The 23,346-nt window shown below is 37.8% G+C and overlaps 1 protein-coding gene across 1 annotated transcript in view; it reads right to left on the bottom strand.

Annotated features, from left to right (window-relative positions):
* The window catches only part of mcama (melanoma cell adhesion molecule a), a 64,848-nt gene extending 41,968 nt beyond the window's left edge, over positions 1-22,880 (bottom strand). The window contains exon 1 of the mRNA XM_055200551.2: positions 22,719-22,880. Within this exon, the coding sequence (XP_055056526.2) occupies positions 22,719-22,782 (64 nt within the window). The 5' untranslated portion in view covers positions 22,783-22,880. The remainder of the gene's footprint in view (positions 1-22,718) is intronic.
* Positions 22,881-23,346: the final 466 nt, after the last annotated feature.

The following is a 23,346-nucleotide window of genomic DNA, read 5'->3' as shown; positions in this document are numbered from 1 at the left end:
TGTATATGTAAATGGTACATATTAGGACCTTTTTAAAGGGTACTGCCCCAGTGACAGCTTGGGACCATTTTTTTCTGACAGTGTAGAAGTTCACAAATGTGCATATTGCAATGTTTTGCTATAATTGAATGTTTTTATGTTTTGGTCGATGCAGATAGCAGGGAGACTGGCACATGAATGTTAATGCTCTGATGTGTGGAAGATCAACTATAATCAAACTGCGATAATGTGAAATCGTCTTATCGCGTTTGTTTGACCTCATCGTGATATTTTCAAATCACCGCAATGATTGCACATCTCTCTAAAAAACACAAGGGGGAGCTGCAGTGCCTGTATAAACGAGACAGTGTCAGATTACTTTTAAATATGATGATATGAAAAGATTTAATTTAAATAATCACAACAATGTGTAAAAAATATTTCATGAACAAACAAAAAAATGTATCAGAATTCAATGTCAAAGCAACAAAACAGACAATTAATCATCATATTTGTCACAATTTATTACGCAATTAACCATCAGTCAAATTTCATAACCGTGACAGCCCAAGTTTTATATCATTATTTTAACAATTTTTTAACAAACTTAAATTATCACATTGCATATTGCATTACTTACAAAGTTTTTGCACGTAGCATCCAAATATTGTGCAGCCCTACTATTAAAAAACGAAAGTGTGTGATTTTTGTCCATCTAACGATAATGTGTTTTAAAATCTCTTTTAGTTTAAGTGGTGTAGCATGTGCGTTTGCAATGGCAAGTTTGTGGGTTTAACTCACAGGAAACACATATATTGATAAATGTATATGCAGGTTAGAAAAAAACAACATCTGCCAAATGCTATTATTAGTGTGTGAGCTTCTACAGTATACACAGATTTAAAAAATGATGATGTTCTGTGATAATCGGCAGTAGGCCGGAATATTCTTAACTGGAATATACTTTTAACGGAGTTTCCGCAAGCATCCCATGGAGACGTCACTCAGAGTGCAGCTCTAAAATTGATTTTCCACTCCATGTCCCATTGGTGAGATGTGTTTTCCTGTACCTGTTTCCCTCATCTCAATAATTAAACACTCGATATTCCTCACGTTGTGAGCTTGTTTTGGTTATTTCAGCTTGTCAATGTTACAGTTCCTGGCATGAACTGTGAGAGCAGATGCCAGTCAGTCGGAGGCGGAGTCGCCTTGCTGTGTTGTGAATACTCTTACACAAGGGGGGGGGGGGTGTTACTGACTTATCTTCCTGACCAACTTGTTGGCCTTTATAGAAATCTATACCCTAGGGCTCAAGCTATAACAGAAATGCTTCATTGTTTTCATCACCAGGCAATAGGATTTTTCATGACTGAATTCCCTTTTCTGCAGATACTGAAGGCTAAAAAAAGTAGATATGGTTTTATGAAAAACTTTAATTTAAATTTTGTCTTTAACCTTGAGGGATTGGCAGCAACTAGCTGCGCTGCCTCCAGAAAAAATGAATAATTAAACCGTTGTTAATAACCGCTGATGTGGAGGGTGCTCTCTTATGTCAATACTTTTACACTTGACAGCTTTAACAAGGTCTTTCACAGCTTGCAAAGACCGCAGAATGATTTATTCATAAAGGTAGCAATAAACCGGGCTGTGATTTGTTTTGCTGTGATTTGTTTTGCTGTGATTTTTACCACATTTTCTTTGGTAACTGTGTGAGAAACTCATTTGATATTGTAAAGCCAACACAGCATCTCCGTATTTCGTAACTATTTTACAAGCTGTTATGAACCATTTGTATGTTATAGTACGATCTTTCTTACAAGCTTTCTCCCCACAAAAGATAGGCCAAATACCGAGCTAAGAGCCCTCTCCTCGGACAGCACGCAAAATACGCATATCATTATTCGAATAAAGTGTGAACTCTTGAAACAATCAATTTTGGCCTTTCTCGTGCTATAGCCAATATGCAGATGGTTTCGTATTCATCGAAAATCAGCATATCAGCAGCCGATACATTGGTACATCACTATTTATTTATGTATATTTTGTATTTTATATACATATAAATGTATACATGTAAAAAAAGTGCCGTGGAAGGAAATGTTAGCTCGCCCGTGTGGTAGTTCTTTGTTTTTTGCATCTAAACAGCATCCGAAACAAAAGCTGTGCAAAAAAAAACCATATACATGATACACACTTTAGCTCTTTCGCCCAGCCCTAGTCAAAATCTTTAATATTATATGCTGAGAAAACATACATAATATAGGTTTATTTTCACACGGGAACTTCCAACAGAAAGTTGGAGGCAAACAGGAAGTGTGTTTGGGAAACAGATTTGGAAACTGTAATTGTTATTGAAAATCTGAGCCTTTTGTGGAATTCTGTTCTGCAGGCTCTGATTTCATATTGACCTACAGGGCAAATTAAAATAAATTCAAGAGGACCTCACAATAAAATTCAGTCTTCATTCTATGTAGATTTAGTAGAATATACTCTTGGTAGGATTTACAATATAGAGTATCTTTGATACATGACTTTGTAAAATTTAAGGTTTACAAAGCTAAATCTAGATGAATGCAATCTAGTTTTGAATATATGCCAATCATATCTTTGTGTTTTTGTGAATAATACAAACCTCAACAGGACCAAGGAAAGCAGTTTATAAAACATACTGGTTAATGTTTTGAGAAGACAGTAAAAAGACATTCATGTGTAGTGTGCAACCCTTTGCTAAAGCCACAAAATATTATTTGTGCTATTATGTAGAAATATATAACCATCAGACTATTAGTATGCGAGTTATGAATGCACTTGAAAGGTTTCAATATTATGTGCAAAATAAATAACATTTATGAGGACTCGTAATGAGAGGAAATTGGATGCATACCACAGTCTACAGTCTATTAAACGTGAGCAAAAGAGAGACGGCCTTTAAAAGCGAGATGTTAAAATGTTCCTTTTTATGCTGATCTTTCATTAGTTAAGTTTTTGCAATAACTCACCATGGGTCTGTGCATGTGGCTGTGCTCTAACCCAGTGGTTCCCAAACTTTTTCAGCGTGTGGCCCCCCTTGTGTACAGTGCATTTTTTCGCGGCCCCCAGAAAGACAATTAATGACAAAAACAGTTTTAAAATGTAATATTTTAATTAAACAAAACATATAAAATTATACCTAGTAGTGCTGTTGGTTAGTTGGCTTATTATTTTTTAGGTTTAATTACACAGAATTCATGATAAATGAATGTATTTTATAAAATGTCATAAAACTGGGGCCCCCCTGGCATCAGTGTTTGAAAACCACTGCTCTAACCAATCAGAAATTTTTTCTTTTAGAGATTTTCGTTTTGATAAATACTATAGGCACTTTTGGAAAGGCCCGATATCCCAACACTGACTCACTGGCACCCTGCCATTTGCAAAAGCAAGGTTTAAAATAAAGTACCTGTTATAACTTTGTGTGAGAGCAGAGCCAGACAGTTCTGTCTAACATATCATATATGGAGATAGCAGTATCTGATCGTAAGGTGTAAGGTCCAACCAGGTCGTTCTTCGAATAAGATGCACCATATGCACATACTTTTAGTGACAAGTTAAGAAAATAATTAAAACCATATCTGTGTAAGCTTGGGTCCATTTATTTAGTTAAAATTAAGAGTAAAATGATGTCCAAAATTTTTGCATGTAAAAAAATAAATACGACCTCAAGTGGTGTCAATCATAATTACAGTGTCTCCGAAACATTAAAATTCAGATTGGGTTTCCTTTTTTTGCTTTTCGTGCATCCTCAAGCATTTTTGTGCATTCAGGGCAATTCAGAGCCACCATACAAGCGAATGCCAAAATCCAGAGTGAAGTCTGACTAATTGATCACTTCGTCTCGCTGCACAAAGCATTGTATGACAAACAAAGTGCAAAATACAAAGAAAAGACAAAGGGTGTATGAAAGATTAGATTATACAGTATTTTGATTAAAGGTGCAGTGTGTAAATTTTAGCAGCACATAGTGGTTAGGTTACGAATTTCAACCAACGTTTCAGTCCACCGTTTACCGAAACGCATAGAGAAGCTACGGTAGCTGACACCAGACAAACATGTCATCTTCGGAGACAACTTGGTAAAAAAAGTTTGTCCGTTAAGGGCTTCTGTAGAAACATGGCGGCACAAAATGGCGACTTCCATGTAAGGGGACCCTCGGTGTATGTAGATAAAAACATCTCTTCTAAGGTAATAAAAACATAACGGTTCATTATGAAAGGTCTTTATACACCACTGAAAATATAGTTATGTATTTTATACTGCATTTATGTCATTATAAAAGTTACACACTGCACCTTTAAGGTAACTAAACAATTTCTTGTTACTATGTCATTCATCCATTTATAGTAAATAGTGCGTTGTGCTAACTCCATTTGAATTGTTATGCAAATTATTTTGCAACGGTTAAATTAATACGCGTCAGGCTCTGTGTGCAGGGTCTCTTTGTATTTCAGTGTGCAGATATCTTAAACGTTAACATAAAATGTATATGCAATAAATGAGAGCCTAGGCTTCTCAAGGCAGATCATAAATCTGGCCCCTGAGGGACAACAAGAGGCCCTTGAGAGCAACTCGGTAAGCAGACACTTACAGGGTGAGAGGTTAAAGACAAAAGATAAATAAAGGCCCTTAAGACGCACCAAGACAGCTCAACACTGCATAAAGAGCTGCACTATAATTTCTGATGCAAAGGTTATACTGCCGCTGCACTCATTCACTATCAGGATTTATTTTGCTTTCTATACCACTGGATCTTTTTTGTAGTAATATATTTACAGTCTGAACTAACTGAAAAGCTCCACTGAGTTACTATGAAACATCAACGCCGTCCTGGCCGGTTTCCAGAGGCATGTATTTGATTAGTCCCAACATGAACGGTTTAACTTTATCCATGAGTGTGCTTCACACCACCTGGTTGGGAGAGGGTAAAATGAACAGTCCATAGTGTCTTCAGATGGTCTTAAAACAAGGGTTTCCTTCAAGGCTTAAACACACGACAGCTGGGAGAGAGCTGCATCTGTTGATGTTTGTCATTCATCTCCTCTGCTAATACTTAATATCACTTCAATCAATGGTCTTGTGGCTTTTTAAAAAAGAAACTGAAAGAGGGATTTCTATACTTTTTCATTACAGGTGCAATACAACATGAGACCAACTGTATTCACCTTCTTTAGCAGATTAGTTCTTTCTTAGTTGTTTTACTTTTAAGCATCAAATTTGCCACGGATGTTTCTCAACATGCCACCTCCGTCAAAAATGAAATAACGATATTAACTGAATGCTCTCAGCACGTATTATATCGTCGCTGTCCGATGAAAACCACGTATGTCCATTTTGCAGATTTTGAGATTTTTCAACAGATTGAATGTCCAGGTTCATTTCCGTATACAGTATGCTTCACATATCTAAATGGCCAATGAAAAGTTGTGAAATCATGTCATCTGATTTTCACGTATATCCATTTGGTGTCAAAGCTGTCAATCACGCCGCGTATCTCCCGCCCTGTGGAAGCATTTCGCCGGTCTCGTGAAGTTTCATCGAAGCTCAGGAATGGATAGCCGAATAAACACAGCCTGGTGAGACGATTCACGCGCTTACATGCGTACTTTTCCCCTGCAGATCGGATCACAGATCGGAGTACACCACCCCCTTCAATACGATCCAAATTTGCATCCGATCGTCCTCAATCGTATTGATTAAGGTGTTTACATGAAGGCTTTTCAATACAATCGAGCCATCAATATGATTACAAACGGATTATTTGGTTGCATGTAAACGTACCTACTGACTTTCCTTCATCGAGGTAAATGTTTCCCCCGACGCCAGACGTACGTCTAGGAGTGACAACATTACAGTAGGACTGTGCAAACAAAGTATCTGTCTAGCATTACCATGTGAGTGTATTGATTCATTGCCCCTTCATAGTTTGCAAGAGACAGTTAATAAATGTATAATTAATATTAAATAAACTCAGCATATTTAATAAACCAAGAGGTAGGCTATTTAATAAACTGAGCGTATTCATCTGTCAATATGAAACGCGACTTGGCTATTCTAATTAATGATCGGAAGAACGCGTATCGACCACCGTTACTGTAAAATATGCACGTATGTCCATTTAAACTCAATTTTGGTCAAATGTGGATTATATCATTACACTGGCAAGAATATGGTTACATGTAAAGATGCCGTACCAAGTATGACAATGCTACATTCAGCTGCTTTTGAAATACGATGTTTTTTTCACTTCCTGTAAAATAACCGTTTTGGACATACGTGAGTTTCATCGGGCAGCGACGATATGTTCATCAAATACTTTAAAATTCATTTATTCGTGGCCTCATGCCATTCAGAAATACCGGTTTGATGGCAAAATCCATTAAACGCCACATTGATTTTTCAGCAACGTTCTCAAAGTCATGCACCAACGTTTTTTTAAGAAAGCACAGTGTGCACAGCACACAGAAATGTGCACACACAGACATTAAAAAAGTCAATACATGAACATACAGGCAGAAGCTACTTTTTAAATGGCATTTAATTTTATTTTATTAACAGTTATAAATATATAACTATACAAAAATATATTTATATCAAATTATGGCATCACAGTGCCCCTTAAAGTGTGGTTCAGTTTCTTCATTTTTACCTTTGAAATCTTACTTTCATCATTTAGCATCTGTTTACTAAGTGAAATTACTAAACCCAAACATAAGAGCCTGATTAAAATGCTCTTTTACAAAAAAAAAACCATGTCAGACGCATTAAGGGTGTACTTACATTATCCAAACCAAACACCCCCAAAGCCTGGTTCGTTTGACTAGTGTGATTGCTCCGTAGGTTTGGGGACGCCTCCAGTGCGTTTGAATGTGTTTATCAAATTCAACCAATGGTGAGGCTTAACGTCAAAGACGGTGATGCGGGAGCCAGGAAGTATATCGCTATCTGAAATATTGCCAAAGACGACGTTACAGGGACGCAGGAAGTATGACAAGGGATACGCAGCGTCTCGTTCCCTTCTCAGGGAACAACAGTTACATACATAACCCGAGACGTTTTTATGTGTCAAACACAACTATGCAAAAAAGCATTTTGGTATGAATCAACATTCACATACAGAAGATATAAGCCTTTAAAGCGAACAGTTTAGCACGTGTGCTTAAAAAGTCTAGAATTTTTATAATATTTTCCTACACTACACAGGAAATTATATGTTTTTTTTCCCATAAAACTTCTTGCATTCAAGCACTTTCGATGACCTGTATCTATGTATGTATATTTTCAAAAACTTCTCAGGGCCTTAAATTTTCCCTCACAGATTCACAAACTTTCAAGGATTTCAAGGACCCGTGGGAACCCTGAGTAAGGTATACAGTTAAGGATTGGATTCAAGAGCTTATAAAATAATGTCTTGAGAAATAAGTCTACACTGAAGACTTTTAAATTCAGACTTTGGTAAGTTGGCAAATCCGAAAACATTGTTCAGATCTGTTATGAAACTCTACGAGAAACTTACTTGATGGGTCTTATTCTCAAGAGAAAAATTAAGTGTTTTACTGAATCTCATTTCAGATTGGAAAAATATGGTATTAATTGATAAAATATGTCTATAATTTTCGCTCCTACATGCAGACTCCAGAATGCCTTATTATCTTATTTTTATGATCAGCAAAGGTTACATGAGCTGTAAAATAATAATCTAGTACTACTTCAAAGTATGTTTATTTTCCACACGTCGTTGTCTGATATGCTGATCTTGGTCAGCAGACATCTCTTGCTGAAATCCATTTTCATGTGAGTTATACTGTCTGGTGCACATCTCATGAATTGTTATCATTGTCTGTCTTTGTTTTAAATGGCACATTTTAACACTGAAGAATATCAGGAATTTTAAAGTACACAACATTTAAGGAAATTACAGCGAATCCATCAACTGAAATAGTTCAAATGTTTACATTTCTCACCAAAGCTCAACTTTAAAAGTTACCTTACCACAAAGATTATCTCTGGCTTCACTGTAAAACGTTCTTACCCTACTTTGCCAAAATACAATCATGTCAACAACGGATCAAATAGCAAATGCTGCATCCAGAATCCAAGGGGGAACTTTGGAAACAAAACAGCCACTGTGAAGTATTAATATGTAACGTAGCATTTGCTGCAACCATCTAATTTTTGGTGGTTTGAGGTTGCTCCTGCAATATATGGTATGTTGTCATTAATGATCCATTTGGTCTTTTCAGCACAGTTCAGTACAGACTTTCTACTTTATTTTAATAATACTCTACTACTATAGTTAGTGGTTAAAGTACTACACATTTAGCCACCATGTGGATTCGGTTTGCCAGCAGCATACAGTATACAAAGGAAATATACATTCGTACTGTGGGATGTTCCTTTTAATAGATGTTTGCATACCCAAGGGTTAAAACTGCCAGTACCAATCTGATTGGCTGGCTTTATAAAACTTCCAGGAATCGGACTGCATCAGTCAGGAAGTCGTGTTCACAAAAAGTACCATTTGCGGGAAAAACTAATGACTAAATTTGCCAGGTTACTGCCAAACCAAATCACACAGAAGCAATAAAAACTATACATTGACAACTATAGCTTTGTATTCTACGTAATAATCTGAGTTATGTTTATGAAATGACTCATAACTGTTACTTTGCATGGTTATAAATTGTAAGAAACAAAGTCTTCTACTCTTATTCCTGCTAAATTCATCACTGCTGTCTGTACAGTCAGTCACAGCCTCTTAAAAGCACCGATGGTCAGCGTTCAGGCAGGTTTTCTGAAATTTTTTGTGTGTGTTACGCACCTTCTGCTAAAAAAACTCACCGCATAAGACATTATATCACAAATGCATCTGTTTTAAAGGGCACATATTTCTTTGCTAAAAAACGTTATTTTCTCTATTTGGTGTAATACAATGTGTTCGCGTGGTTTATGTGGTTTATCCACATACCGTACATTTTTGTAGCTCCAGATATCCCCGTCTTCCTGAAAGGCATGGATTTTGTACAAAACCTTTCGATTTGAAAAGCGCTGTGTCCCTGATTGGCCATCTAATCTGACATTGTGATTTGCCTGAATACCTTTGACGTCAGCCGGAAATATGGCGCCCCTTACCATGTTTGAAAGATTCGCTCATAATGTAATGCTAACAGGAGTTAACTCGCAGGCTGAGTCCGAAGCGGGAGGAATTACGATAATGTCAGTCTTATCTACATCACCAATCCCAGAAAGTAAATTGTTGCCTACAATCCGTGTGTTTGTTGTAGTCCAAGAAAAGAGTGTAACTTGTGTCATGAAAAACGTGAATTGGACCGTAGGTGCCCTTTAAGCAAGATTTGCTTGTAACTAGTAAGTCATCACTGTTTGGTTTATGTTTTGGGCACGGGCGTCGTCCATCTTTTTTTACAGTCTATAGTCTGTAGGTTGAAGTCAAATTACATTTCCTGTAAAATCTGACAGTGGATTATAAACTTACTGTTGAAAATCACAGTAAGGTTTTGAACACCGATTTTTATGTGCTTCCTCTGCAACTGATTTTTGTTTATTTTAAAAAAACCTGACAGATTGCGATTTAACGCCACACACTATACAATGAGATAGACAAGAAGAATTATTAACCGCTGTAGGTTTCATTCAATTACATTATTGAGAATGCCCATAAATTACAGTACAATCAAACACAGGCCTTCAATACCACACATATTCCCAGCTGTGAGTGACTACAAAGGCCTGCATTACCACAACAGCAGGGTTTGAATGGGGCAATGCATTGTGGGAGAGCGTTATTGAATATGCATGTACATATGCACACACTCATATCTAAGTACTGAATCTGGCAGTACGAGCCCACTATGCTTGATTATTAGATCTATGGGGACCATGAGAACGTATGATGAGAGGGCTGCCGAAAGCAGATTTTTGGCACGGTGCCCACAGCTGTGGGTGTTGGGCGATATTACCCCATTCAACAGATCTCTGATCATTTATGCAGTTTGGAAAAGAATAACTGAGCATGCACAGTAGTTCTGGCTTTTCAATATGGTCAGAAAATGGCAGTCTATTCTAGCTGTGTTGGTATATGTTTGACAGCAGAAACAAAAGACTTCTTTCGGGTAACCCCACACCCTCCAAAAGCCAACTCCAACAAGATGTATCGCTTGGGGAGAAAGGGCAAACCATTTGAGTGGTTTTGGATGACATTTCACATTTCAGAGAGAAGAACAGTCTGTTTACTTATGTTTGACTGATTTGACTGAAATAAGTGAGCACTAACCTTTACCAGTGTGGTATTTATAAGATTGTGTGCTCATCAGTCTTTAAGCCAAAGATTCATTACTTGCCCACACAATCTGATGTCTGCAAAAACAAACAATATTAGAAAGATATGTCCTGGTTTAAAAAAAAACCCAAAGAGATTGTTCACCCAAAATGATCACCATTTCCTCACTCTTATGTCGTTCCAAACCCGTATGACTTACTTTCTTCTGTGAAACACAGAAGGAGAAATATTGCTCTTCTTTCTGCAATTACACTGAATTGGAACTGAAGCAAAAAGAACAGAAAACCGCTAGAAAACTATCATAAATGTGCTTCCAAGCTTTTTGAAGTCATACGATAGCTTTGTGCAAGAAACAGACCAAAATGCTTGTTTTTTATTCTCATAAAAGTTTAATGAATGACTTCAGAAAGCTTGGAATATACCCAAAGAAGCCACTTTTATGATAGTTTTTAAAGTGTGATTTTTTTTTGTCCTGCTGGAGCTTTAAAGCTTTGGCGCCCGTTCATTGTAGTTGCATGGAAAAGACCAAGCAGAACTTTCTTTGTCTTCCACAGAATGAGGTTAGGTTTGTGATGCCTTAAGTAAAAGTCTTGTTTTCATATCATTATCATATATTGGATATACAGAGCTAAAGATGGTAGCAGGATATACTGTAACATGTAGGGGGACAATGAAACCTGACAGGTGTGGTGTTTCTGGTGGAATTTTTGCCCACGGTAATCAGAAGAGCAGCAAAATATATATCCTGACAGTTGCTTTGTCTCTAAAGACACCCTAATACAGACAAAGGACCTAATACAGACAAAGGATGACATATGTCTTGATCAGATTTCAAAAAAGTGCTGAAATGCATCTCATACCTTTCTAATGATGTGTGCGAGATCTCATGCACACCTGAAGAATTTGCAGTATGCATGTGCTATTTTTAAAGGTAAAGTGTGTCATTTCTGCGTGATGGGGGAATACACGGCATAGCAAAAACAATGCTCAGTCCTGTTTCTTTGTAATCAGTTTTACCGTGGGTTCACACCAGCCGCGTTTGAGGCGTCAAATTCGCGTGTATCACATCTAGTTTGCCACTTGAACATTTTGAGTTTACTCCCATCATCCGCGAGTGAAATTCTAGTCATCGAGACGTTTGTTCATGGTAAGAGCTTCTGCAACTCCGCTTGCTTCTTGTAATCACGTCACTACTAAAGCAAGCTCCTGATTGGTTAACGTGGCGCGTTTTTCCGCCAAAGTTCAAATTTTTCAACTCGCGATTTTTTTCAACTTTGCCATTCGCGCAAATTAGTAGGGCTAGGCGATTTGTCCCCATAAAAAAATCTGTGATTCTTTTTAAAATCTGTGATTTTTTTATAAAAAGCTCAATTTATGATTCGATTCGATTTTTTCCCCACCCCCATTTAAAACAGAATAATTGCAAACTGTACATATATTTTAAAAATATATATTTATTATATTTAATTAAATGCATCAACATGAAATTTACGCAAATCCAAACCAACAATTTTTTTTGGAAGGAGCTGCCCTCTTTCGCCGGCTGTTTTTGCCATGTTGTTTGTGTATGCATGCGCTGCCCTTGGTAGAGGGGAGGGGCTGAGGGCTGCGCCGCAGGGAGCGTGCTACGGAAACGCTGAAGGAAGATTTGGCGAATGCAAAATGTACTGCGCTATACTACAGAGGGGGAGAAAAAATCTTAAAAAATTAGATTTTTTGAAAATATGAATCGATTTGACCTACCAACTCGATTTTAAAATCAAATCGATTTTTTCCCAGCCCTACAAATTAGACACGCAAATGAGGCGGAATTGCGTGTACCGCGCTAAACACCTCATTCACGCTGCGAGACCTCCAGAAGCGCGTCAACGCATCTTCACATTGACTTACCATTGAAATTACTCGCCCTTGATGCCTCTACTGCGGCTGGTGTGAACGCAGCATTATGCTGATTACGTTTAAAAGGGCCATATTATGAGACTTTTTAAGATGTTAATAAGCCCTTCGTGTCCCCAGGGTGCATATGTGAAGTTCTAGCTCAAAATACCCCACAGATAATTTATTATAGCATGTTAAAAATTCCACTTTGTTGATGCGAGCAAAAATTAGTCCTTTTAAATGCAAATGAGATGATGAAATGCAAACACTGATCGCCATGATGGTGGTTTGTTGAAAGTGAAACTTATCAATTTTTCTCTGTCTCTCTCTCTTTGCACTAAATGGCAGTGTCGTGGTTGGATAGTGCAGATTAAGGGGTGGTATTATTATAAGATCCCCTTCTGACATCACAAGGGGAGCCAAATTTCAATTACTTATTTTTTTTCAAATGCTTGCAGAGAATGGTTTACCAAAACTAAGTTACTGGGTTGATCTTTTTCATATTTTCTAGGTTGAAGGAACCATTGGGGACCCAATTCTAGCACTTAAAAATTGAAAAAGTCAGATTTTCATGATATGTCCCCTTTAATAAACTGATAATGTGCAGTGTGATGTAAACAAGCCCATAAACGGCGTAACCAAAAACCAATTAGCACTTAGTTTTTGCTCAAAAAGGGAAAAAACTTTAGGAAAAAATGGAGAGAAGACGACAAAATAACACAACAAATAAGATTAAGAATTTACTTTTTAATACTGACCTGATACAATACTGATTTTGGTGAAAACTATTTTTTTTGAATGCCGTTTATCGCGTTTTGGAACCAAACTCTTCATATGTACTATAGGCGGTGATGTCACTGCTGGTGAGAAACCTGACAAATCTCCAGATCCAATGTTAGTGCAGGTTCCTGCATAGCTGGTTAATTTGCATTTAAATGCATAAAACAGGTTTCTATAAAAAGCTGACTTTTGAAAGTTGTCTGCTAAGTCTGTGCATGTAAATGCACTCAATTGTGATGAATCAAGGAAAGGTTCATATCTTTTTTATCATATCTTTTGCTATGAATCATGAAAAATCATACAGATGTTATGTTTGCACAGCCTTTGGAGGCTACTGCGTGTTTAGGAACCACAATTAGCATTCAGTCATTATTACAAAGTGAGTCTGTTCTAAAAGATATCGACAGAGCATTGATTTTAAAAGAGGAACAGAGAAACGCGAGCAAGGCATTTGTTGGACGTTTTTGCCGTCCTTCCTACGGGATTCGGCAAAAGTTGGTCGCAACTGAAATGGGTAACGTTATCACGCCGATGCAACTCGGCGTGCATGACGAGATTGATATAATTAGCGGTCATTGCCAGCTTCTTTTCGAAAGCCCGAAATCATGGTTGCTGAATAAGTGGAGGGACATGCTAGGCTTAAATATTTTCAAGCCAACGTAATGTATTGTAGTGGATGAATTTCACCTAACGTACAAATGGTAAGAGATAGTCTTACTGTATGACTTAGTAAATACTTAATGTTGTGATATAAACAAAATGTTGTAAACATAGTAGGTGTTGATGTACATTCGCTAACTCAGACTTAGTATAATCACAATGTTAGTGTCATTTAGGGCTGCAACTAACGACTATTTTAATAGTCGACTAGTCACCGACTATTGAAACGATTAGTCGACTAATCGAATAATAATTATTTTTTTCTAAAATTTAGCATGAGATTGCTTTAATTCTGTGGAAAATGATAGTAAACAAGAAAGAAGGTGGTAGTTCAATGAACATTTTTTACATTTAATGAAAACAAGTTTTACATTTTTAATAATTGCAGCTACTATGATTTTACCAAAACGAAGTTATGTATTTCAGCTATTTTAATATATATTTATTAGGGCTTTCAATAAATTATTTTTATCTGTTCTAAATTTACCTAAATGTAACACTTTTCAAGTTTTTAATGCTCTAATCAGCATGGATTTGGTCAATATATATGCTATATGAAAATGTATGTCTACAACAGCCTGTTTACGTTTTCAAAAATTAGTCATTTATATTTTAACATTCTCTATTAAAAAACTTCAAAACCATTGGAACAATTGTTGGAATCTGATAAAGCATGACATAACTACACCTGTTTACGCAGAGCAAAAAAACATCAATATATGTCACATATATGTTTTTCTTTTATTGTTTAATTTTGACATTGAGACAGACCGCTTTAAGATCCTGTAGGCTAATGCAAGGGTTTAATATAACTTAACATAATTTAAGGAAAATATACTTTTCCTTAACAGTTAACCAAACATTCACTTCAGATATAACAGATTATAGGTCATAGCTGCGTGAATTCTTGTCAAAACAGATATTTTTAAAACTGTAATTTTGTGTAAGATGTCTATATATATCTGGGTCGCGCACTCGCATGTTTGTGTGCATGCGCTTCAGACGTCAGACATCGCTTTTGAGCCTTGTCACTCTTAATAACTCTTTTAACATCAATCAGGTCCCGAACTTTATCTCTCTTAATAATTATTTTAACATCAAGCAAGTCCTGCAGTCTATTTCTATCATTTCTGAATGCTTTAAAAACGAAACTAAAAAGTGAAAGAAGACGCATCTTTGCTTTATATGGATTTGGGACGGTACACTTCTCAGGAAACGTGCAGATAAAGATAATTTTAGATGTTTAATGACCATTTAGAGCATTGGATTCGCTAGACGAGAGCTTAATGTTATTTTTATGAAAAGCTCCGAACATCTAGACAGCGCCGGTTACTTGCTGCTTCTCAATTCATCCAGCTGTGGGTCAAACAGAAATTGCGTGTTGCGTTAATCGCGCGTTAATAAAATTAGTGCCGTTAAAATGAATTTGCATTAACGCGTTTATTTTGACAGCCCTAATATTTATGTATTTAAATATACATATATATGCTGTATTTTTTAAGTTTTGAAGGTTTAAATCAAAACAAACCAACTGCAGTTGAATTGATATGAATTTGAATGCACAACCAAAAAACGAGATTTCTGAAAAATAAAAAAAAACAGAGTTTTGTGGGGTGCACGTCTGCTTCTTTTGCAGAAAGGCGTCCGTGGCTCTCTTCTTCAGACTGCATGCATTTAATTAAAAATTTTGTCAGGCACAGTCGGGCATAACGTTAAATCCTTTATTTATTTATTTTAAAGCGAAAATACGCATATAAAATGTACAATGTACATCCAAAACAAAACGTATTGGCTTCCATGTTATTTAAATCTTACCGAGGCGAGTCAAACTCTGTTTCATTCAACTGTTCGACGTGCTTGTTCGTGCATGACCGAGGTGCTGCCGTGAAATGCAAAGACTGCTCTGAAAACCATGCAGGTAATCTTTTTATTCGCCGTATCCATGCTAAAATGCTCCCAAACCTCAGATGTTTGGTACGCGCAGCTGCTACGTTGGACGCTGCCATTTCTGTGTGTTATCGCTGAGCAGAGAAGCTAATGCACATGTGCGACTCTCGGCAGAGATTGTAATGAAGAGAGATGCCTCACTCGGTCGAAAAAAAAAACATGTCTGGCGACAATGTCGACAATGAAATTCATTGTCGACTATTTCTATTATCGATTTTTGTCGACAACGTCGACGAATCGTTGCAGCCCTAGTGTCATTGTAGCAAAATAACTAGCAGTTCGGTCAGGCTGCAAAGACGTAATTTCAACATACGTCACACACTCCGTTGCTCTGATTGGTCGTAGGTCTATCCAATTGAGTGCAGAGGCATTTTTCGGTTGAGACATCATAATTATAGCTCAATGGAGTGGTATCAGACTCAAATTCTGACTAGAATTGAGTATGACAACGTCAGGCTAGAGCTTTGCTATAAAGATGTCCGAAAGATGAAAAGGTGAAAAATCCTTTTGACTTGGGGAGCCCTGCATCATGAAGATACTTTAGCATGAGCTCTTTGAATGGGCCACCCAAAAATGCCCTAGCAACTATCCAGAACTGCTTAGTTAACACAGCAATGTATGCTACTGAAACTAGGGATCATGCACGATACAAAATGACACGATTTCGGTGCCAATACTGATATTCGATTACTTAAAATTACATCTACCGATAGATACTGATAGTTTAGCTTTTTATAGACCAATATATTGGTGCATCCCTAAGTGAAACCCATTCTGAACACCTTAGTGACTGCCCATCAACACCGGGGAAAGCAGCAATACCAACCCAGCACCCTACCACTCACATTGCCCGAAAATATAAAAATAAACTAACTAAATAACTTTAGAAAACCTGCCAAGCTAACTCGTCCTTAGAGAATAGCCTTGCAACCAGAAACACAACAACAACAACAAGAATGTCTGCGAAAATCAATACATATTTTGGAGTCCTGTAAGTGAAACACATGAAGGCCTAAAGCTCCGGGCTCCTTCTGAACGGGCTGGTAGCCAAGCCTCAGTGAAGGGCATGTAGGCATGAGGGAGACGTAGGAGGAGGCGTCTATGACCATGGGGGGAAGGGGTTCAACAGGAAGACTTGAGGTGCTACTATTGTGGTGAATGATTTCTGTAATGTGAGCAACCCACTAACACACACGCATGCACACACATCACAAAAAAAACCTCACTTCCAGAAAAAGCATCAGCCCACACGAAATGAGTTTGCAGCTGTCTGAGGATTTTATCGTAAACGGAGTCAGAATGAGAGAAAGATGTAAGGTGATAAAGACGGAGAGGTTTGGGGTGGGTGTGTTGGGGTGTGTGTGTGTGGGGGGGTGGATGCAGTGATTTAGGAAAGGATCTTGGAGAAGCCATTATCTGAGGACTTCCAAAATCCATTTTGGGGATTTCTGCCAAATCCAAAATCAGTTCCTGGCCACTGATGTAGCCCACAGATGGGGTTCTCCAAAAACGGCAGGCGACGTTCGGCCGTAGGGATGTTGCTTTGTGCAAGGGCGTGCTAAGCCAGTTATAACCGTGCAGAATAATAAAGCTAAAGAATCACAAGGGACACGGGCCACAAAATTAAGCCGTTTATCGGGACATACTATGTATTTTCCATTTATTTTAATGGCATTAGGAAAGCTGCCTACAGCTGCGTCTGTAACACTGTTGAATGGCGCATATAATTGCTATTGATCTTAATAGGTGATATTTTTTGGTTAAAATGAATTTAGTGTTAGTACATGACTATGTGAAATAAAAAGTTTTAATCCAAAAAAGAAAAGTAGCTTAAGCATTCAATCTCTCTTTCTCTCTTTGTGTCTGACTTAAACGTAAACTTGTCACTTTACATTTGGTTATAATATGCACATTTGGTTTTATTAATGCCTAACCTGTTTTGGAATGACAGGATTAAATGATGACGGATAACATTTGGATGAACTTCTTGCTATTGTGCAACCTACAGCACAAAAAATGAAACAAATTTATCCTGACAAGCTTAACTTTGTATACCATGCCCTAAATTACCAAAGCTGTCTGTGAGAAAGTGAGAAAGAGGGGCAGAAAGAGCTGGAATCTGTCCACTGTAAATTCTTTACCCCCTTCGTTGCACTTGGATGACTGTTATTCATTGTCACGCTTCATTAAGGTGGTCCGTCTACACATCTGACTTTGATAAACAGGCCCCCTCTTTACTCCATTTATTTAGTTGGATCAAAACTTTTATGCTTAACATGGCACTACTATGGCAGGTTATGCCACGTAGCGTTTGCCGGTAAGCGCTTGAAAAACATAAATTGTTGAATGAAATACCATAACGTACAATGGCTGGTTTTATAGCCATCGCCTGCATGTGGTCACAGCAAGTTTGATACATTTCCCGGAGCAGAATTAAAATGTAAGTCAGGGCATCCAAGCCACAGTCAAACTAAATGCAGACAGGAAAACACCACCATTTTTCAATATTTTACTGTGTCCTTACCTCAACTTAGATGAATTAATACATCCCTATCTTTTTTCAATGCGTGCACTTAATCTTTGCACACCGCGTTGTGAATGTATTAGCATTTAGCCTAGCCCCATTCATTCCTTAGGATCCAAACTGGGATGAATTTAGAAGCCACCAAACACTTCCATGTTTTCTCTATTTAAAGACTGTTACATGAGTAGTTACACGAGTAAGTATGGTAGCACAAAATAAAATGTAACGATTTTTTAAGCGGATAAAAAATGGGAACTATATTGTATGGCGGAAGAGCACTTAGTTTGCAGCACTTCGACCTCGGCGCGCGGTAACATCAGCACTCCTGACTACTCCCCCTCTCGCTCAATCTTCAGTCAATATTACTAGCATCGAAGTGCTAAATGCTAACTGCTCTTCCACCATACAATATAGTTCTCATTTTTATCCCCTTAAAAAATGCCACGTTTGATTTTGTGGCACCATACTTACTCGTGTAACTACTCATGTAACAGTCTCTAAATAGGGAAAACATGGAAGTGTCCGGTGGCCTCCAAATTCATCCATGCCTGGATCCCATGGAATGAACGGGGCCAGGCCAAATGCCAACACAGTCACGACGCGCTGTACAAAAATGAAGTGCACGCATTGAATAAAGATAGGTATATATTAATTTGTCTAAGTTGAGGTAAGAACATAGTAAAATATGTTTTCCTTTCAGACCAAACTATTGTTTCACGACTTGGCTAGACGGTGTTTTTTCATTATAGAAAACATTCAGTGCATTCCCCTGTTTAGATAAAGACTAGATAACAAACACAAAGCCACTTCTTTTCAAAGAAACAATTGGCATAGAAAGCTTTGATAAGAGCAAACTCTATCAGATAAAGACATACAGTAAATCCACCTGTGGGTCTCAGTCGCCTTCATACCAAAGAGTATAGGGGCATTTAACAGAGGAATTTCATGGCATTGTTTTGGTTGTGCTCCAAGCGGGTGACTTATAATGTGGCTGTCAAGCCTATGTCTCTCATCAACTATATGAAAGTCTTTGCACAAAGATGGAGAGCAGCTAACATGACCTCAGGGATGTGATCAAAAGACCTGGCGGATGAAAGATCTAAGGCTGAACTATGCTGAAAATTAAAGAGCCATTCAGATCTGATTAATCTTAGTGACTTATTGAGAATTTGATGGGATGAACCTTGCACAGCTGGTTCTACACTAACAGATGCATATATATTTCATGTATTTCCTTGTTACATTGTCATGACTGGATGAATTGTCAACACCTGGTATAACCGTTTCCTTCTACTGAATCCCTCACATTTTTAATCTTTACCAAGTTTATCGTTTTCTTCATTATAATTCTTTATCATAACTTCTAAAACTGATTTTCCTCCATAAAACCACTTAATCGCTTTTTTTAAAAGGTGTACTCCACTTTTTTGGAAAATATGCTGATTTTCCAGCTCCCCTAGTGTTAAATATTAGATTTTTACCATTTTGAAATCCATTCAGCCGATCTCCGGGTCCGGCGGTACCACCCTCACGTAGCCTAGCATAATCCACTGAATCCGACTAGACCATTAGCATTGCGCTAAAAATAACTTTGCACAGTGCAGCCATGTTACAGCAGCAATGATATTACGCAGCAGCAGAAAATAGTCCCCTTGGTTGCTTTCAGTAGCAGGGGACTATTTTCGGGCCCTGCGTAAAATTATTGCGCCTCCTGCAGCCATGTTACGGCAGCAAAGTCCTTGATTATTACACCAGAAGGAGAGTATAGCTACTAGCCATATCTGTCTAGAAAATCGGTCTTAGTACACGATGTAACTACAGAAGGGTCAAGTTTTGAATAGGAAAAATTTCAAAACTATTTTCTTATTTTTTTGCGCGATGCTAATGGTCTAATTGGATTCAATGGATTGTGCTAAGCTATGCTAAAAGTGGTACAGCCAGACCCGAAGATCAGCTGAATGGATTCCAAAACGGTAAAAATCAAATATTTAACTCTAGGGGAGCTAGACAATTTGCATATTTTCAAAAAAAGTGGAGTGTCCCTTAAACTGTCATTCAAGTTATTATATATTTATTTTGCATAAATGAGATGGTGTTTAATTCAAAATAACTGATTAACCCTGCCCACTTCTTTTTAGAAACAACATTCAAGTCCTAGACATTCAACACAATGCAATTTAAGGCACTATACATGTTTACAATCAACCCCACAAGCTAAAGGATTGGTTTTCTATAGTTAATTTCCTTCTCGCTGCCCCCTGCTGGTTAAGAGTCATTAAGTGCTGTGTATAACAGAATTAGATTAGATTAATTAACTTCTAAACTCAAACCAACCTTCCCATCAGTAAGCTTGAGACCAGAAGCTGTGGATCTTCATCATATCTACAAATGACTCAATATGCATAAATATGCATGTAATATAGTCTGAGAGTACTACTACTTTGATATTTCGTAATTCATTTTTGTATGTAACCCTGGTTTAGAAACAATACTCAGTCAGAAGAATCACAAAGTTACATTTAATAACTTCTTAAACCAAATTCAGCCTTTATCTAATCCACTTACTGAGGTTGAACATCATAACAACAATGCAGATTATCTCCATGCAGGACATCACTCCTTTGCACCTTCTGTGAAGCCAAAACAAGTAGCCCACAGGCTTTAACATGACATTCGCTGTCAAGAGTGACGGACAGGGGATGAACCCATGATTTTAGGCATAAAGATCCCCTCAAAGCAGGAACAGCCACTCAATTGTATCGTCTTCATTCTGGGTCATGGGCTGCTATGGGAAGCAGGAAGTCCAACGCTTGGCATCTTGGGCACACAATGCCGCTCATATGAGATTGAACTTGAGGGAAGTATGGAATGGGGGTAAAAATCTGTCCTAAAAATTCTGCCTTATTTTGGGATATTTTACTCAAGTTTGGTATATGCTCTTGATTGACAGCCCCTAGAAATTAAGATATTTTTCATTGTTCTGTAATGTTTTCATTAAATGTGACAGGCAGTGCTTATATTATTCTTACATGGTAAATTAAATACTTTCTCAGTTGGAGTAAAGGTGTAAAACTATACAAGCATAGTGACTCTTACTCTCCAAACATTATTCTTACATATTACAATGCATGTATTTGGCAGACGCTTATGGTGCATTTAAGGTTCATTGTATTTAGTATGTGTGATCCCTGGGAATCGAACCTATGACCATTGCACTAGTCCGGTGCTCTAGATGAACTACAAAAACACTATAGGAGGAGCTACGATAATGCATGTGCATCCTTCACAAAATAACTTAATTTTCAAAGCTATCTATTTTTCTACATCACAGTCTTTACGCTTTATAATGTTGAAATGTCAGTGCATGAGAAATCCCCCCCTCACGCACACGGATAGCAAGGTGACCCCTCTTAATCATAGTGGCTGTTATCTAAAGGGGTGTACAGTCAATAATCCCAGAACAGACAGCTTCGGGTTCATCTGCGGGGGAGTGGAAAAGACCTCATTAACACAAGGTGAACTGAAGGGAAAAATAGGGGCTTGTTAGCACCCTTCCCAGCCAGGAGGAGCCTGCATTATGGCACACTGGGATCAGATAGAAAGTGTCGAAAAACAGAATGAGAAGTGTATGGATAGGTAAAAGTATTCCGGGTAGTAAACAAAAAGTGGAAAGACAGCCCGACAGGGGAAGATATAGATGGACAGGTTTAGGATTTACGCAGTGGGGGTCTATCCTGAGTCTGTTCCCTCAAAAGAGGGGTTTAGTATCGTCTGGGTCATATACTACTTAATTGAATGCAATAACAACAGTGTTTACCTAAGAATAAGCCGAGACTTAGTGCACTTAGTGCATCAGTGATGTTTCAAGCATCAGAAGACAAAGTACAATGAAATATGATTTCTGGATTTTGAAAAGCAGTATCATTCATTCCCTCAATCTTTCATATCATCACATTTTTGAGCGCCCTGTAAGAGATTGTATCTGAACAGAGACACAAAGCTTGCATTTATCACCATTCTCGTGATCTGTACTACTTCAAGCATAGCATTATACCCAGAGGAGACTGCAAATTGGCTAATTATAAAACTATTTAGATTGTAACAAACAATTGCATGCATTGTTAAATAAACATTTGCTTTGATAATAGATAAAAATTCCCTAGAATGTACGTGATTTAATCCACCTGCAGCAAGCACACGTGGGAGCTTTTTAAGGTTAGTTAAAATTCGTAAATTAAAATATGAGGGTAAAATAAAGATAATGCTCTTCTATATGTAAAAAAAATTGCCTTGTGTGGGCTACAGGACAATATTTCATTTGCTGAATAGTTTAACTACACGTAAACACGTTCAAGTAGAGACGTTATTTGTTTATGTATGGCTACTACCACGTGCGGTGTGTTTTGATAGAAATTAAATTACGTAAACAGACATAAAACATAAAAATGTCTGAGTTTATACACAGAACTGTTGTTGTGTAGCCGCAGCATCCCAAAGCATCCGCGTGCATCCTATACAAACGCGATGGACGACGCCCGCGAGCTACTCCGAAAAGTTTCTGACAGGATTAAAACGCAACAAAAACTCCACCGCATGAAAAGACAGATAAAACGCTCTTACCTTGCCAAGAAAAGGCGCAGAGTTGAAACACAAAGAGTAAAAACGAGGTGTCCGGTAGAGCCATGTTTGTGAAGTTATCTATCCAGCGCGTGAATGAATCGTAGTGCACGAGACGAGCGAGTTTGGGTTTTGGCGAGGAGGAGCGCGCGGGTAAGAGAGAGAGGGGGAGAGAGAGAGAGAGAGATGGAGTCGAGTTGCACCAATGCTGCCAGTCTGCTATTGTCCTGTCCGACTACTACTGCGAATGGTGAGGAGTAGTTTACTACAAAATACTAACAGGTCCACCCTACGAAACCCCGATGAAAGTGGCAGTGAGCCGAGTAAGCAATACAAAGGTATTGGGTTCGATTCAAACACACAAACTGTTAAAAACCATAGGCTACTATAGATTGTAAGTACTTTAAGATAAAAGCCTCAATACAATCGTAATTATGGACATATCAAATGCTGTGCTTTTGGACGTTGGTACTATTACAATGGTACACGAATATAGCAATCAATATGGTTGGTTTGGTGTAGCCTATATTTTAAAACAGGCTGTTTCACTTTGTTTTGGAGAGGGGTGTTGTTGATAGTAGGCGGTTTAGGATAGGGGTTACCGCGAACCCCAATGTGTCAGCTTACATGG

Source organism: Misgurnus anguillicaudatus, chromosome 22, assembly GCF_027580225.2.
Source record: "Misgurnus anguillicaudatus chromosome 22, ASM2758022v2, whole genome shotgun sequence".
NCBI lineage: Eukaryota > Metazoa > Chordata > Actinopteri > Cypriniformes > Cobitidae > Misgurnus > Misgurnus anguillicaudatus.
Note: the sequence above shows the minus strand (reverse complement) of the source record. Positions and strands in the feature narration are given on the sequence as shown.